The 16,379-nt window shown below is 37.4% G+C and overlaps 1 protein-coding gene across 6 annotated transcripts in view; it reads right to left on the bottom strand.

Moving 5' to 3' along the window:
- Positions 1-16,379, bottom strand: part of LOC136864377 (BLOC-2 complex member HPS3) — a 360,759-nt gene that overhangs the window by 40,058 nt on the left and 304,322 nt on the right. For all 6 annotated transcript variants that reach the window (XM_067141299.2, XM_068226258.1, XM_068226259.1 and 3 more), the window contains one exon: positions 15,222-15,398. In XM_067141299.2, coding sequence (XP_066997400.2) covers positions 15,222-15,398 — 177 coding nt within the window. The remainder of the gene's footprint in view (positions 1-15,221; positions 15,399-16,379) is intronic.

Consider the following 16,379-nt stretch of genomic DNA (forward strand, 5'->3'; position numbering starts at 1 on the left):
TTGCCCTTACATGACTTAGCCGTGTACACACAGTGTACCCATTGCCCAGGGGCCATGGCGTGGACATGTATCGGACTTGGTAGGAATAAATGGCATTTCCTGTGCTTTATCAGTACACTTCCACCAGCAAGAAGTGAACCCACAAGACCACATACTACCCCTTCAGCACCTTGTTCATTCTAAAGGCTAATTTTATACCTTGTTTTTTGAAAATATTAACTATTTTGAATGTGTTCTTGATTGTGTAGCTGCGAACAATGTATTTTTCTCTTTTGGGTGTGTTTTTTCTGGTTTCTTCTTTAGCTTATTTAATAGGTTACCGACTGTGTCAGGAGAGTGGTTGTTTTCTTTCATGATTTGTTTTATTATTTGTATTTCTTCATTGAAATCTATTGTGCTCATAGGTATGGAAACTGCTCTGTGTATCACTGTATACAGTCCTGTTAATTTTTGAGTATATGGGTGGTTGGATTTGTTGTCTATTGTGTGTGATGTCTAAGTGGATTTTCTGTGTTTTTTGTATGACAGGTTGTCATTATTCCTATCGATTGTGAAGTCTAAAAGGTTTATTTTCTTGTTAGTTTCTGGTTCCACTGTAAATTTGATTGACTTGTGTGAAGAATTCAGCATGTTTAATAACTGTGCATTTGTGATGTCATAATCATATAAGGATATAATATCATCTACATATCTACTCCAGTGTAAGAGATTCCTTTAGAATGCTGGTTGGTTAAGACATTGTTTTCAAAGTTATTTAGGAAAATGTTCGCTATTATACCAGACTAGCAGTTACCTGCGGCATCGCTCATGTGGATTTCATAATTTGATAAAAGTACTCGTTCCTTGGTATTATACTAAGAAATTTTCTGAATATACCTGAAGTATTAAAACTCACCAAAAATTTGAGTTTTATTTACGCCAGAACCTCTTTGTAAACCAAGTTTGTGGTACTGCCTTTTGGGGCTAAGATTACTATGCGACAGAACTGTACACGTGAGAAACAGTCTTCTCTCAAGTTGAGAAAAAAAAAACCATGTTTCTTTATTTTCAAAGGAGATTCAAAATACCTATTTCCACATCTGTAAAACCTTCAGTTTTGAAATATAAGTGTCCCCATAAAAAAAAAAAATTCAACCCCTTTATCACTCCTTCTCCCACCCCTCCCCCCAAGTGGATTTTCGAAAAACAAAAAATATATGTTTCTTTATTTTTTATTTATTTATTTATTTTTTTGCTAGGGGCTTTACGTCGCACCGACACAGATAGGTCTTATGGCGACGATGGGATAGGAAAGGCCTAGGAGTTGGAAGGAAGCGGCCGTGGCCTTAAGTAAGGTACAGCCCCAGCATTTGCCTGGTGTGAAAATGGGAAACCACGGAAAACCATCTTCAGGGCTGCCGATAATGGGATTCGAACCTACTATCTCCCGGATGCAAGCTCACAGCCGCGCACCTCTACGCGCACGGCCAACTCGCCCGGTTTCTTTATTTTTAAAGGTGGTTCCAAATACCAATTTTCATGTCTGTAACATCTTCAGTTTTTGGGATATATGTATCCTCATAAAAAATAGTTCAACTCCTTTTCACTTTTTTTCACCCCCGTTAAGAGTCTTTTCTGAATACCAAGTTTCATGCCTGTAACATGTTAAGTTTTTGTACTGCAGATATAGCGGTACTCATTTAAAAAATTCTCCCGTTTTTCAACTCTTTTCAGTCCCTTAAGTGGATTTTCAAAAAAGAAGTGTTTCTTTACCTTTAAAGGAGATTAGAAAATACCAGTTTTCACGTCTGTAACATCTTCACTTTTTGAGATATAAGTATCTTCATAAAAAGAATTCAACTTCTTCACTTCTTTCCACCCCGCTCGCCCTTTGGTGGACTTTCCAAAAACAAAAAATATGTGTTTCTTTATTTTTAAAGGAGATTTGGAATCCCAAGTTTCACATCTGTACCATAATCAGTTTTTGAAATAAAAGTATCCTCATAAACAGAATTCAACTCCTCCTGTATTATTTTCATGCTCCCACCCTTAAGTTTGATTTTCTGAAAACAAAAATAATACATGTTTCTTATTTTTAAAGGACATTCCAAATATGGTACCAATTTTCACGTCTGTAACATATTTAGTTTTTGTTAAGATATAAGTATCCTCATACAAATAATTCAACTAGTTTGTCAATTCTTCAAACCCTCCCCCAAGTGGATTTTCAGAAACCAAAAGAATTTTAAAGGAGATTCCATACACCAATTTTCATGTACACAACATCTCAGCTTTTGAGATATAAGTATCCTCATACAAAGAAATCAACTAATTTTTCAATTATTCACCCCCTTTAAGTGGATTTTCCCAAAACATAAAATATGCATTTCTTTATTTTTAAAGGAGACTTTTCATGTCTGTAACATAATCAGTTTTCGAAATATCAGTATCCTAATAAAAATAATTCAACCCGCTTTTCAGTCCTTTTTAACCCCCTTAAGTGTTTTTTCTGAAAGCAAAAAATACATGTTCCTTTATTTTTAAAAGAGGTTAAAAATACCAAGTTTTTGAGATATACTGTAGATAAGCTCATTTTAAAAATTCACCACCTTTTTCAGTTTCTCAAAAGTAGATTTTCTGAAAACAAATTATCCATGTTTCTTTACTTTTACAGGAGATTCCAAATACCAGTTTTCACATCTGAAATATACTGCAGATATAGTCTTTTTAAAAATTCACCCCCTTTGTCACTCCTGTTCACCCCCCATTAATTGGATTTTCCAAAAAACAAAAAATGTGTGTTCCTTTATTTTTAAAGGAGATTCTGAATACCAATTTTCATGTCTGTAACATCTTCAGTTTTGCAGATATAAGTATCCTCAAAAAATGTATTCAACCCCTTTTTTCACCTTCTTTCAACCCTGCTTAATGGGATTTTCCAAAAAAAAAAGTGTTTATTTTTTAAAGGAGATTATAAATACCAATTTTTTACATCTGTAAACTTTAAAGTTTTTGAGATATAGCTATACTCACATAAACAATTCACCCCCTTTTCACCCCCTTATTGACGGAATATCCAAAAATCCTCCTATAGCGAGCACCTACACTCTAATATAAATGTATCCCCAAAATTTTCTCTTTCTTTATGTCCAGTAGTTTTGATTCTATGATGCTGAATCAGTCAGTCAGTCAGTCATTCAGGACATGTTATCTATATACAGGGTTATTCACCTAACATGTTACACGTAAATAACTTCTAAACCATTAAAGATATCGGCATTCTGTTTTCATATTCTTAAATGGTATCCAGGATCTCATAAAATAACGTGCTACTTAGTCTCATGGGGTGATTAATACCCGAGATATTGATACTAACTCCATATTTTTTAATAGAATGGTACAAATTCATACACCTGGCCTAAAAGTTCAACTGCGTTCAAGTTCAAATATGTAAGTATTTTCAAAATCGGACAATTACTTTTTGAGATATAAATAAGAACAGCATGTGCGGTTTTGCATGCCGCATCTGATGGCGTGAAGTCGGGCAAGGACATATTGACGCGCAAGTAGTTTCCTGGTAGTGAGTTCAGCCACAGAACGGATACCAGGCATGTACTGTAAACATAATGTGATGTACCGTATCATACCCTGGGTGTGCAACGTTATTGCAAGACTGCCAAACACACAATGGGGAAGGGAGATTAAAGTTATTCTGCTTTGTTTTTGTTTTGTTTAGACATCCATGTGTAATAGGTTGTGCTCAGTTTAGCGTCTTTTCCCAAGGATGGGAATGGGAAGGATTTGGAAAGGACGTCAGCCGTGGCCTATCTCACAGGTACCTATCCGGCATTTGCCTGGTGTTGAACATGGGACAACCATGAAAATCACTTTCAGGTTGAGTGAGGCTGGACTCAAACCTGCGCTCTCCCGAATACACGCTACTACAGTCGCGCTTGAGCTCCGCGGAGATTAATGTGTCTAGAATAAATAAATAAATAATAGTGTTACTGTCATCTCACCACGATCATCTCTGAACATCGCACATAGTAAGTCGAGCTGTTTGTCCCCTAATGTCTAACCTATCCCGACCCAAATAATCTAGCACTGGTAACACTGCTCCTTCGCCTGAAATAACCCAGCACAAAACGAGGTGCGCTTTGTACCACACACACATACACAAGCAAACGGGGCTACATGACCCGCTATCAAAGCCCGGAAATGAAATAACAACAAACAGCCACTCTTCTCCACAGCCTGTCGAGTTTCTTAATCACGTGTAGCGGCTAGCATTCGTAGCTGTCGCCGCTGTGGTCCAGGTTCAATTCCCGACTCTGATAAGCAATTGAATTTGGAAGGAAGCGGCCGTGGCCTTAATTAAGGTACAGCCCCAGCACTTGCCTGGCGTGAAATTGGGAAACCAAGGAAAACCATCTTCATGGCTGCCGACAGTGGGATAGCTTTCGTTATGTTTCTTTAAAGATAAAGTACTTACTTTATTCCTTTTAAACACATCAACCCTACCTGTCCTGTCATGAGTTCGCCTGTCATGCACACTTTGCAAACCCATCACATGTGTACGAGGTGCTTACATGCCTGGTATCTATTCTGAGGCTAAACTCACTCCCAGGAAACTGCTTGCGCGTCAATACGTCCTTGCCCGACTTCACGCCATCAGATGCGGCATGCAAAACCGCGTATGCTGTTCTTATTTATATCTCAAAAAGTAATTGTCCGATTTTGAAAATACTTGCATATTTGAACTTGTACGTAGTTGAACTTTTAGGCTAGCTGTATGAATTTGTGCCGTTCTATTTAAAAATATGGAGTTAATATCAACATCTCGGTTATTAATCACCTCATGAGACTACGTAGCACGTTATTTTAAAAGACCCCTGGTATCATTTACGAATATGAAAACAGAATGCCGATATCTTTAATTGTTTAGAAGTTATTTCCGTGTAACATGTTAGGTGAATAACCCTGTATATAAAATAACCTGTCCTTCCTGACTGACTGATTCATCATCACCGAGCCAAAACTACTGGACATAAAGAAACAAAATTTTGGAAATACATTTATATTTGAGTGTAGGTGCTCACTCCCGTGGTGTAGGGGTAGCATGCCTGCCTCTTACCCGGAGGCAACGGGTTCGACTCCCGGCCAGGTCAGGGATTTTTACCTGGACCTGAGGGCTGGTTCGAGGTCCACTCAGCCTACGTGATTAGAACTGAGGAGCTATTTGATGGTGAGATAGCGGCCCCGGTCTAGAAAGCCAAGAATAACGGCCGAGGGAACTCGTCGTGCTGGCAACACGTCACCTCGTAATCTGCAGGCCTTCAGACTGAGCAGTGGTAGCTTGGTAGGCCAAGGCCCTTCAAGGGCTGTAGTGCCATGGGGTTTGGTTTTTTAGGTGCTCACTAAGGGAGGATTTTTGGATATTCCATCGCTAAGGGGGTGAAAAGGAGGGTGAATTTTTTAAATGAGTACTGTACAGTGAAACCTCAGAATGAGAGTAACTTGGTCTGCAAGTGTTTTGCAAGACGAGCAAACATTTTAAATAAATTGTAACTTGATAGGCGAGTGAGGTTCCGCAATACGAGCGTCACGTATGCCTCCGTTTTCCCCTCCCCTCTTCGTTTGTAGAATGGATGAACAAGATCTTTGGTCCTGTAGTGAAGAAATACCTTTCAGAAAATAATCTGCTGCTTAAAGTCTTGTTGGTTATGGACAATGCTCATGCTCATCCTCAGGGCCTTGAGGCCTTGAGGACGACTTATTGGAGGAATTCAAGTTCGTTAAGGTTAAGTTCCTTCGTCCCGACACTACCCCACTACTCCAGCCTATGGATTAGCAAGTCATTTCGAACTTCAAGAAGCTATACACCAAAGCACTATTTCAATGATGCTTTGAAGTGACTGAAGAAACAAACCTTACCCTCCGAGAGTTTGGGAGAAATCACTTTTCCATCGTGAACTGCCTGAAAATCATCGATGAAGCCTGGGATGCAGCCACCAAGAGAACTCTCACTTCCGCTTGTGGAAAGCTGTGGGTTGTCTGTCTTCTTGGACGTGACTTTGAGGGGATTGTTGGTGACAATGAGCCGCTGCCTGTCGATGAAATTGTGTCCTTAGGGAAGACTACTGGGCTGGAGGTGAATGACGTGGACATTCAAGAGCTGGTGGAAGAACATAGCCAGGAACTGACCACCAACGAACAGATGGACCTGCATCGTGAACAATAGGACGAAGTTATGGAGATCTCGTCCGGGGAAGAGGAGGAAAAGTCAATGGAATCACTCACTTCAACTGAGATTCGGGAGAAGTGCAAAATGTGGGGAACGGTGCAAATTTTTTTAGAAAAACACCACCCGAATAAGGCTGTAGCAGTGCGAGTGGTGAATCAGTTCAATGACAATGCAATGTCACATCTTCGTGAAATCCTCAGAAAGAGGCAAAAACAACAGTCATTGGTCAGGTTCCTCGTTAAAGTTGCACGAAAAGAAAACAATTCCAGTGAGCCAACTGATAGCAGTGATTCCGTTAATGAAATTCGTGCTGCACAATAAATCTTCTCATGTCATCTCTCGTCTCCCTCACACCAACAATGATTCTATTGTAAGGAAAAGTGCACTTTAATTTGTTTTACGTAATATTTTGTTTTAGAAATGGTATGCGAATAAATATGTTTGTGTTGTGGATGAATCATCCGTGTTTCAATTGTTTCTTATGGGAAAACTTGCTTTGATATACGAGAGCTTTGGATTACAAGCATGTAGCCGGAACAAATTATGCTCGCAACCCAAGGTTCTACTGTATATCTATATCTCAAAAACTTAAAAGTTTACAGACATAAGAATTGGTATTTGGAATCTCCTTTAAAAATTTAAAAAAACATATCTTTTTTTTGTTTTTGGAAAATCCCATTAAGGGGGTGAAAAAAGGTGAAAAAGGGGTAAAATACCTCATACAAGGATACTTATATCTCAAAAACTAAAGATGTTACAGACATGAAAATTGGTATTTGGAATCTCCTTTACAAATAAAGAAACATGTATTTTTTTCATCATCATGATCATCATCATTGTACAGTTCCAGTCTCCTGGGTACTGTTAATGAGCCTCTTCCACTTCTTCCTGTCCATATACAATTTGTCATGGAGAACATCATCCTCTGGTAACTAGATCAACCTTGATCATGTCCATCCATCAGGTTTTAGGTCTTCCTGCAGGACTTTTTCCCTCCACCTGTCTTTCCAAATTTGTTTTGGCTGTTCTTGCAGGCTCCATCCTCATCACATGCCCTTAGTCTGGATGAGCCGATTCAGTCTAATAATAGGAATGTCTTTATTTAGGCTTCTTTCCTCACCTCTTCATTTCTTAACTTGTCCATCTTGGTCTGCTGGATGGTGGATCTAAGAAATTTCATCCCTGTGCTTATTGTCTTGATGAATCTCTTTTTGTGAGGGTGTACACTTCAATACCACAGGTCACTGCTGGTATGAAATAACTGTTAAACATTATCTGTTTGGCCGGTTTTGGAATCATGTCATCCCATAAAAGTGTTCTTACTTGGTAGAATTCCTTTTACACTCTGTTTGTAATTTCCTTCCTGACCAAATTATCACCAGAGATTACACTTCCATGGTAAGGAAAACTATTCACACACTCTAGCTGGTGCTCTGCTAATTTTACACTTGCAAGACACCCTTCTCTGTTGAATGCCATCACCACTGTCTTGGTCTTGCTGATGTTGAGGTTATATTCTTAGAACTGGGATTTCCATATGTTAAGTCTGGTCTGTTCTTCCTCTTCTGTTTCACCCCAAATCATGATATCATCAACAAAGGCCACTGCATTCAGTTCACTAACTTTTCCCCGACGTTCATTATATTGTCCATAACAGTGATGAACAGTAGTGGGGACAGTGCACTTCCTTGCTGAACTCCACTCTTGGTCTCAAACCATGATGATCGACCTTCCGAAATTTGTACACAGTTAGTACAGTCTTTGTACAACATCTGAATTTTCCTTACCAGTCCTTCAGGCACATTTCTTTTAATCAGACACTCCCAGATCTTATCTCTTATAATACTATCATAGGCCTTTTCTATATCCAGGAATACAATGACCAGGTTCTTGCCTTTCTCCCAATACTTTTCCATTAGCATGCGGGTGCTAAAAATTAGATCCATTGTTGATCTGTTACTTCTGAATCCATATTGCTCCTCCTCTAACTGTGGTTCAATTATGGTTCTCAATCTCCTTTCTACGATCTTCTCTAGAATTTTTTGCCCATGAGACAGCAGGGTTATTCCTCTATAGTCGGTGGGTTTCCGTCTGCTGCCTTTCTTAAACAGGAGAATTACAATGCCCTTGCTCCAATCTGCAGGTATTTTGTTATATTTTTTGTTTTTGGAAAATCCTATTAAGATTAATGGGGGGTGAAGAGGAGTGACAAAGTGGGTGAATTTTTTAAAAGACTATACCTACAGTATATCTCAGAAATATAAAATGTTACAGACGTGAAAACTAGTATTTTTTTTTTTTAAAAATAAAGGAACACATACTTTTTATTTTCAGGAAAATGACTTAAGGTGGGGTTAAAAGGACTGAAAATGGGGTTGAATTCCTTCTATTTGGGTACTGATATCTCAAAAACTGAAGATGTTACAGATATGAAAATGTGTAATTGGAATAGTCTTTCAAAGTAAAGAATGACTTATTCTTTTGTTTTCAGAAAATCCACTCAATGGGGGGTGAATGAATTGAAAAATTAGCTGAATGCTTTGTATGACGATACTTATATCTCAAAACTAAAGATGTTACAAACGTGAAAATTGGTAATTGGAATCTCCTTTAAAAAATAAAGAAACACACCTTATTCTGTTATTGAAAATTCCACGTAAGGGGGTGAAAGAACTGAAAAGTTAGTGGAATTATTTGTATGAGGATACTTATATCTAAAGAAAACTAAAGATGTTACAAACGTGAAAAGTGGTATTTGGAATCTCCTTTAAAAATAAAGAAACATGTATTTGGGGGGGATCAGCTTGTGGGGAGGGGAGGGGGGGGTGTAAAAGGAGTTGAATTATTTTTATGAGGATACATACATCTCAAAAACTGAAGTTGTGACAGTCGTGATAATTGGTATTTCAAAGCTCTATAAATAAACACATATTTTTTTTTGTTTTTGGAAAATTCACTTAAGGGGGGACAGTGAAAGGAAGTGAAAAGATTGAATTCCTTTTATGGGAATACTTATATCTTAAAAACTGAAGGTTACAAATGTGAAAATTGGTATTAGGAATCTCCTTTAAAAAATATAGGAACACACATTTTTTTCGGAGGGGAAAATCAGCTTAATGGTGGGGGGTTTGAAATAGGAGTTGAATTCCTTTTATGATGATACTTATATCTCAAAAACTAAAGATGTTACAGACATGAAAATTAGTATTTGGAATGTTCCTTCAAAGTAAAGAAACATGTATTCTTTTGTTTTAGGAAAATCCATTCAGGGGGTGGGGGTGTGTGAATGAATTGAAAAATTAGGTGAATACTTTGTATGAGGATACTTATATCACAAAAACTAAAGATGTTACAGGCTATGAAGATTGGTATTTAGAATCTCCTTAAAAAAAATAAAAAAATAAAAAATAAACACGTATATTTTTGTTTTCAGATAACCGACTTGGGGGGGGGGGGTTAAAATAAGTAAAAATGGAGTTGAATTCTGTTTATGAGGATACAACATGCAATTTTTTGTTTTCGGAAAATCCACTTAAGGAGCTGAAAAGGAACTGAAAAAGCGGGCGAATTTTTAGAGTGAGTACCGGCACATCTACAGTAAAATTACGAACTAGTGTTAGGTTTAATGGTCCACCCGATCAATACACTTCACTTTACAAGTGAAAACACGTTCAATATTAAAACATATTAAACATTCATTGGTATATGTTTCGTCTAATTTAAGACTTCTTCAGCCATAGCGTCTCGTAACTGATTACGATACATCACTGTTGCTGTCTAATAATTTTAAAAATGGAAAAACCCATGTCCATTACGAATTGTTTGAGAATATACTAAAGACAATAAACACTATTTTTCATAAAATTGTCCATCACTTCTTGTAAAAATTCTTCACATGTTAAAATTTGAATGATATTTCTTTAAAGTATGACATGCAGTGCTGATCAAATCAAATCAAATCAAATCAAATCATATAAAATCAAATCAAATCAAATCAAATCAAATCAAATCAAATCAAATCAAATCAAATCAAAATCTCTTTATTTGCAAATGAGGTGTCTACCTCGGTGGCAAATGGTACACTAAAATACATTATTGTCAAGCACTAAATATTAAATTAACAAGAGAAGAAAATATTCCTATAATACAATATTATACAATTTACGCTAACAATGTTTTCTATTAAACACACAATTCATCCTTAAAAAATTTATATTGTTTACAAAATTCTACTTTTAATATCTCCTGTACTACTTACAAATATAGTCAACTGATATACAGTATGTGGAATTACTTCAAATGATACTATACAACTGGTATAAGATTAATATTTACACTGCATTTATTTATTTACCTTTTTTTTTTTTTTTTTTTTTTTTTTTTTTTTTTTTTTTTTACCCGTTCTGGATCCTAAGTAGCATAACGACCTGCTGCGTCTTAACCAGAGCCCCTTTTGTCACCACTTTTCAGAGTTCCTGAAGGGCCTTCACAGCTACCGTAGTGGTCCCTCGGCCCTCGAAGTCCCCACTGTACTTCACCCCTACAGACAGTCCCCTACTTTGGCTGTCCAAACTCCTTAGACCAGGGGATGGAATTAATTTATTCACACACATTTTATTATTTACAATAACCTGCACTGGTCGAATGCCCTCTAACACTTCATTTATTTTCTCTGTTGCTTTTATTCTCTTCTTGAATATCTGTACAGATTTTGGAAAAGGATCAAACACTACCCCTGGTAAACTGTTCCACTCCTTCACACCCTTCCCAATGAATGAAAATTTACCCCAATCGCTTCTGCTAAAATTCCTTCTAATTTTATATTTGTGGTCAGTCCTGCCGATATAATTATTTTCCAACTGAAGCCTCTCACAGATATCTCCCCATGCTTCTTCTCCTGTATAGGCTCTATATAATCCTATAAGTCTAGTTTTCTCCCTTCTCTTACTTAAAGTTTCCCACCCAAGTTCCTTTAACATTTCTGATACACTACTCTTTCTCCTGAAATCCCCTGTTACAAATCTTGCTGCTTTCCTCTGCACACTATCTATTTCTTTTATTAGGTATTCTTGGTGAGGATCCCAAACACTGTTTGCATATTCCAATAATGGACGAACCATACTCAAGTAACTTTTTTTAAAAAATTCTTTGTTGCATCCTTTAAGTAGCCTCATTATGACATGTAACGATCTGTATGCTTTCCCAACAATGTCATCAACATGACCCTTCCAGTGCAAATTACTTTCAAATCTCACACCTAAGTATTTGCACTTGCCATCTTTTGGGATAACTACCTCATCCAAAGTATATTCAAATTCAGTTTTAAAGCTCCTGTTTGTAAAAGTTGTAACAGTCGATTTGCCTCCATTAACCTTCATATTATTTTCTTCAACCCATTGCTGGATACTTTGAAGGTCCCTTTGTAATTCTGAACAATCCTCAATGTTGTTTATTTCCCTATAAACAATTATGTCATCTGCATACAATCTTATTTTTGATGTTATATTGTTCCCTAAATCATTTTCCTATATTAAGAAAAGTAACGGACCGATTATACTACCCTGTGCAATTCCCTTCCAAACTTTCTCTTCCTGAGATACATTATTTCCTACTTTGACTTTCTGATCCCTTGAATTTAGAAAATGAAAGTATAGGTTATAAATCCAACATAGTGGCTGCTCTGACGTGCTCACAATGCACTGTGACCATGGTTAACCCTTCCCATTGATAACAGATTTTGCCTCTGAATGCAACACTGTCGTAGTTTAAGCTTGTTCTATGAAGGTTAATTATTTTGTTTGTTTCTTGTAGTTTCATTTAGATGGTTTTCCATAATTTTATGTGAATTTACTACTGGTGCGTTAATGTACACATTGGTGATGTCAAAGGATGTCATTCTTGTGCTCTCTGTTATTTTTAGTTTATTTAGTTCTTTGATTTGTGTTAGGTTGTTTTTAATTGGCCTGACTTTTTTTGACTGAGGTTTTTTTTTTTTTTTCCCTCGCAAATGGTAGAGTATGATACTGTATAGGCTTTTGGGCTTATGCTGTGTCAAGAAAATGAGGTTAAATTCTTAACGTTTTACAGAGAACTGTGCTCTCCGTCCTCAGAAGAAATCTCAACTGGCCACGAGAAAGGCTTCTTAAACAATGACACTTTGAATTTGGACGTTATAGCAGAAGTGGAAATGGTACGTTCATTCGCCAACAGATGGCCCCTAGGACGTGGCACAACGCTAGCGTTCGAAGTGGAAGCTGACCGAACCATCACAATCAGTCTACGCTGTTCACATAACGTGTTTGCGTAACATATGTCATTGACAGATGTATGGCATAGACACATGCCTGGAATGAAACATCTGGTCACGAGGAATGTACGAATTTGGAAAACACTGAGACGAAATAACAATAGTGAAGGGACATAGCTGAGCACGCTCTATCGTCGGGTCATGATGTCATGTTCCAAGATGCTCGAGCTCTAACCACACATGACACTACAGGTCGAGGATTATATGGGAAGCTGTGGAAATATGTAGAAATCCTAACAATTTCAACATGGACACCGGCTATCAATTAAGTAATACCTGGCTGCCAGCCATTAAGAATTTACATAGGTAGTTCCCTTCCCTGTCCCTTCACTATTGTTATTTCGTCTCTGTGTTTTCCAAATTCGTACGTTCCTCATTGCCAGGCTTGTGTCTATGCCATACACCTGTCAATGTCATATGTTACACAAACACGTTATGTGAACCGCTTAGACTGATTGGGATGGTTCGGTCAGCTTCCGCTTCGAACGCTAGCGTTATGCCACGTCCTGGGGGCCATCTGGTGGTGAATGAACGTACCATTTCCACTTCTATTATAACTTCCAAATTCAAAGTGTCATTGTTTCAGAAGCCTTTCTAGTGGACAGTCGAGATTTCTTCTCAGGACGCAGAGCACAGTTCTTTGCGAAACGTTAAGAATTTCACCTTATTTTCTTGACACGGCATAAGCCCAAAAGCCTATACAGTATCATGACTTTGAGTATGGGCCGTGAAAGCATTAATAACAAAATTGGTTGAGTAGTTTGCTTATATTATAACTTGGCACATCATCTCTGAAATCTACTACTGGTCTAATGGGACATGAGTTTTTGTGTATTCTGGGAAGGGCTCTTAGTGTAGGGAGTTTGGGCTTTTTGATGGTAGGTCTTACTTTTTCCTGGTTTTGTGAGAACATGACCTGTTTTCTTGATTGCTTGCTTTATCTCGTTTTGAAATTTATTTGCTGGGTCATGTTGTAACTCTTGAACTCCGCTGTTGCTGCGGAGTTCTTTTGTTTTTTCTATATACTCCTCTTGACGGAACAAAGTTGTTGCCTGCAGAAGATCCCATCACCCCCCTACTCTTAACTGACAGGACCAGAGCAGGGAGACTTGCTTCAGGCCAAACACGGTTGCTAAGGATAACGGATTATTAGAAGCTTAGATAAGTATAGAGAAATGTCTAAAACTTACTGAAGTGACAGTGGAGGACTATGACAATCAACTTTTGCTGTTACTTTTTCATAACATCACCAATTCGCAATCATTGACAAGTTCATGCAATGTGAGCAATATTGTACATATGTGTGTATGATTTAAGGTGATGTGACACAATCTAAGGATGTTCCAGGATGTTCTTGTAGAACGAAACATATCACTCTTTGTTTGTAGTGTGTGTTGTTTTTTTTACAGGCATGTGTTATATGTGATATAATTAGTGTTTCAGACAGACAGAAAAGCTTTAAGTTGCATTAGACTTAAAATATATCAATTATATTGTAAATGACTTTACATTCTGGAAATTTGAAAGGAATGAGCAAGTATTAAGGGGCTGCAGTCAAAGAAGTAAAGCTAGGCCTAATATATCTCCAAAAAATTATGATGAAAAGTTTCAAGATAGGGAAATTAGAAAGAAGTATGAATCAATGAGTGAGAACATATGGTACATACAACATTAAGCAGAAACTGTACTTTTTAAAAAACAAAATATTCTGTAACTGAAATCAAAGTATAAGTTTTTACAGCACTTCACTGAACAAGTATAGTTCTGGAAAAAATAAATTTACTTTTCCACTGTTTACCAAAGTCAAATGGCAATCTGCACTCTTCAATCATTCGTAAATCTACTCCACATACTCATAGGGAATATTTCTTTTTGTTGAATGCACAGCAATCACAGCATAAAACATCCATTTATGAATTCCAATCAGAAATGTGGAGAAATCCTTGGGCTACTGGTTATTAAAGTGAGTGCAAAAATGTTGCCCTTACTGAAGTTCTATAGTTTAGTATGTTTTGACAAATAGTAATGTTACGTGTTTATAACTCCTGAGAGTTTTAAGTGTCCGGTTCCATGGCTAAATGGTTAGCGTGCTGGCCATTGGTCCAGAGGGTCCCAGGTTCGATTTCCAGCCGGGTCGGAGATTTTAACCTTAAATAATTACCTGCACATGGCAGATGCCGCCCACCCTCATTGAAGGGTCTGTCTTACAAGGGCTGCACCTGGTTAGAAACAGCCACACAAAATAATAATAATAATTATCATGAGTTTTAAGAGATGTCCAAATTCTAAACATTTATGCATAATAAGAATTCTATAAAGTGCCAATAAACCTACTGAAATGAGTCTCCTCCCATTTTGAGAACTCTAACCTATCATCCAACTATGATGGGATTCAATTCAATTTGATTGTTTGCTGGGTCATGTTGCAACTCTTGACACAATGGTCTTGGCCTGCCAAGATGTGCAGAGTGCTACGTGATAGGTGTGACCACACCCTCAGTCGTATTGTTTGGCTTTTGTGATCAGATCCGCTGCCTCTCATGTCAGACAGCTCCTCAGCTGGTCTCATAAGGGCAACTGAATCCCCGTTCCGTCCCTCAGTCCATAATTATAATGGCACCACAAGGCTGGATTGGTCTCTTTCTACACCATATAAAAATACAAGTGGTTCTTAAAAATAAATTCACTTACCTTGGCAAACTGTAACAGAACTTGAGGACAAAAATTGAGAAGCATGTTGGAGCCTTCACGAGCAGGCAGACACAGTACTTGCAGGCTCAGGTTACCATGTAACTGAGGATGTGACTGGACAAACTGATAAATCTCTACAATACATTCCTTTGGCAATTTACCAGAGCATAACACAGCCTGAAATATAACAGTATGATTACTTTTTTTTCCCATAATGTATAATTTGTTTATGGAATTGTATGTACACTTAATAGGAAAAAGAAAACAGAAGTTTTAAAATGTTACTGAATGAGAAGGAACATAGCATCTGAAGGAGAGCTTCACTTCTGAACACTTTTGTTAATCTGGTTTCTAACTCAATGATGGTACTTTTAAGATACATTTTAATTGCAGATCCATTTTTTTTTGGATTAGCTTCTTTGCATAGTTTCTTGTAGATATTATAGCTCACTCTTAACACATTCAGTATGAAACCATCCTTAACAGGCAAATTCATAACTTACACACTTCTTATGTTTCTTACTGTAAATTAAACACAATGTGCATGTTGTTGTCGTCGTTTGAGTCATCAGTCCATAGACTGGTTTGATGCAGCTCTCCATACCACCCTATCCTGTGCTATCCTGTTCATTTCTACGTAACTACTGCATCCTACATCTGCTCTAATCTGCTTGTCATAGTCATACCTTGGTCTACCCCTACCGTTCTTACCCCCTACACTTCCTTCAAACACCAAATGAACAAGTCCTGGGTGTCTTAAGATGTTGTATGCGATACAATTTTCTCAAGTGAAGTTATGACAGCTCCAACACAAGCCACTTATTTTATTCTGAAGAAAATGAGTCTTGGTCATATAGTTAACTGTGAAAATTGTGGCAAACATAAAACTGCTAATTAAACAGAACATTCAAGTTATCTTTAACCCGGCAGTGGTCGTGTGGTTGTTGGCACATAAATGGTCGCATCTGAGGGTTTCCCTCACCCAATAGATTTTTATATTTTTCTAGTAAGTAGTTAACTTAAATGCATCTGTCAATGTCAATGATATGGAAGAGTTCATAGACCTGTTCCTTATCACATAATATGAACACAAATATTTTATCAATTATTACAGCGTTATTTTCCAGTATAATATTCAGGTCTGAGAATTATGTGGTG

This window comes from Anabrus simplex, chromosome 2 (assembly GCF_040414725.1).
Source record: "Anabrus simplex isolate iqAnaSimp1 chromosome 2, ASM4041472v1, whole genome shotgun sequence".
Classification (NCBI taxonomy): Eukaryota; Metazoa; Arthropoda; class Insecta; order Orthoptera; family Tettigoniidae; genus Anabrus; species Anabrus simplex.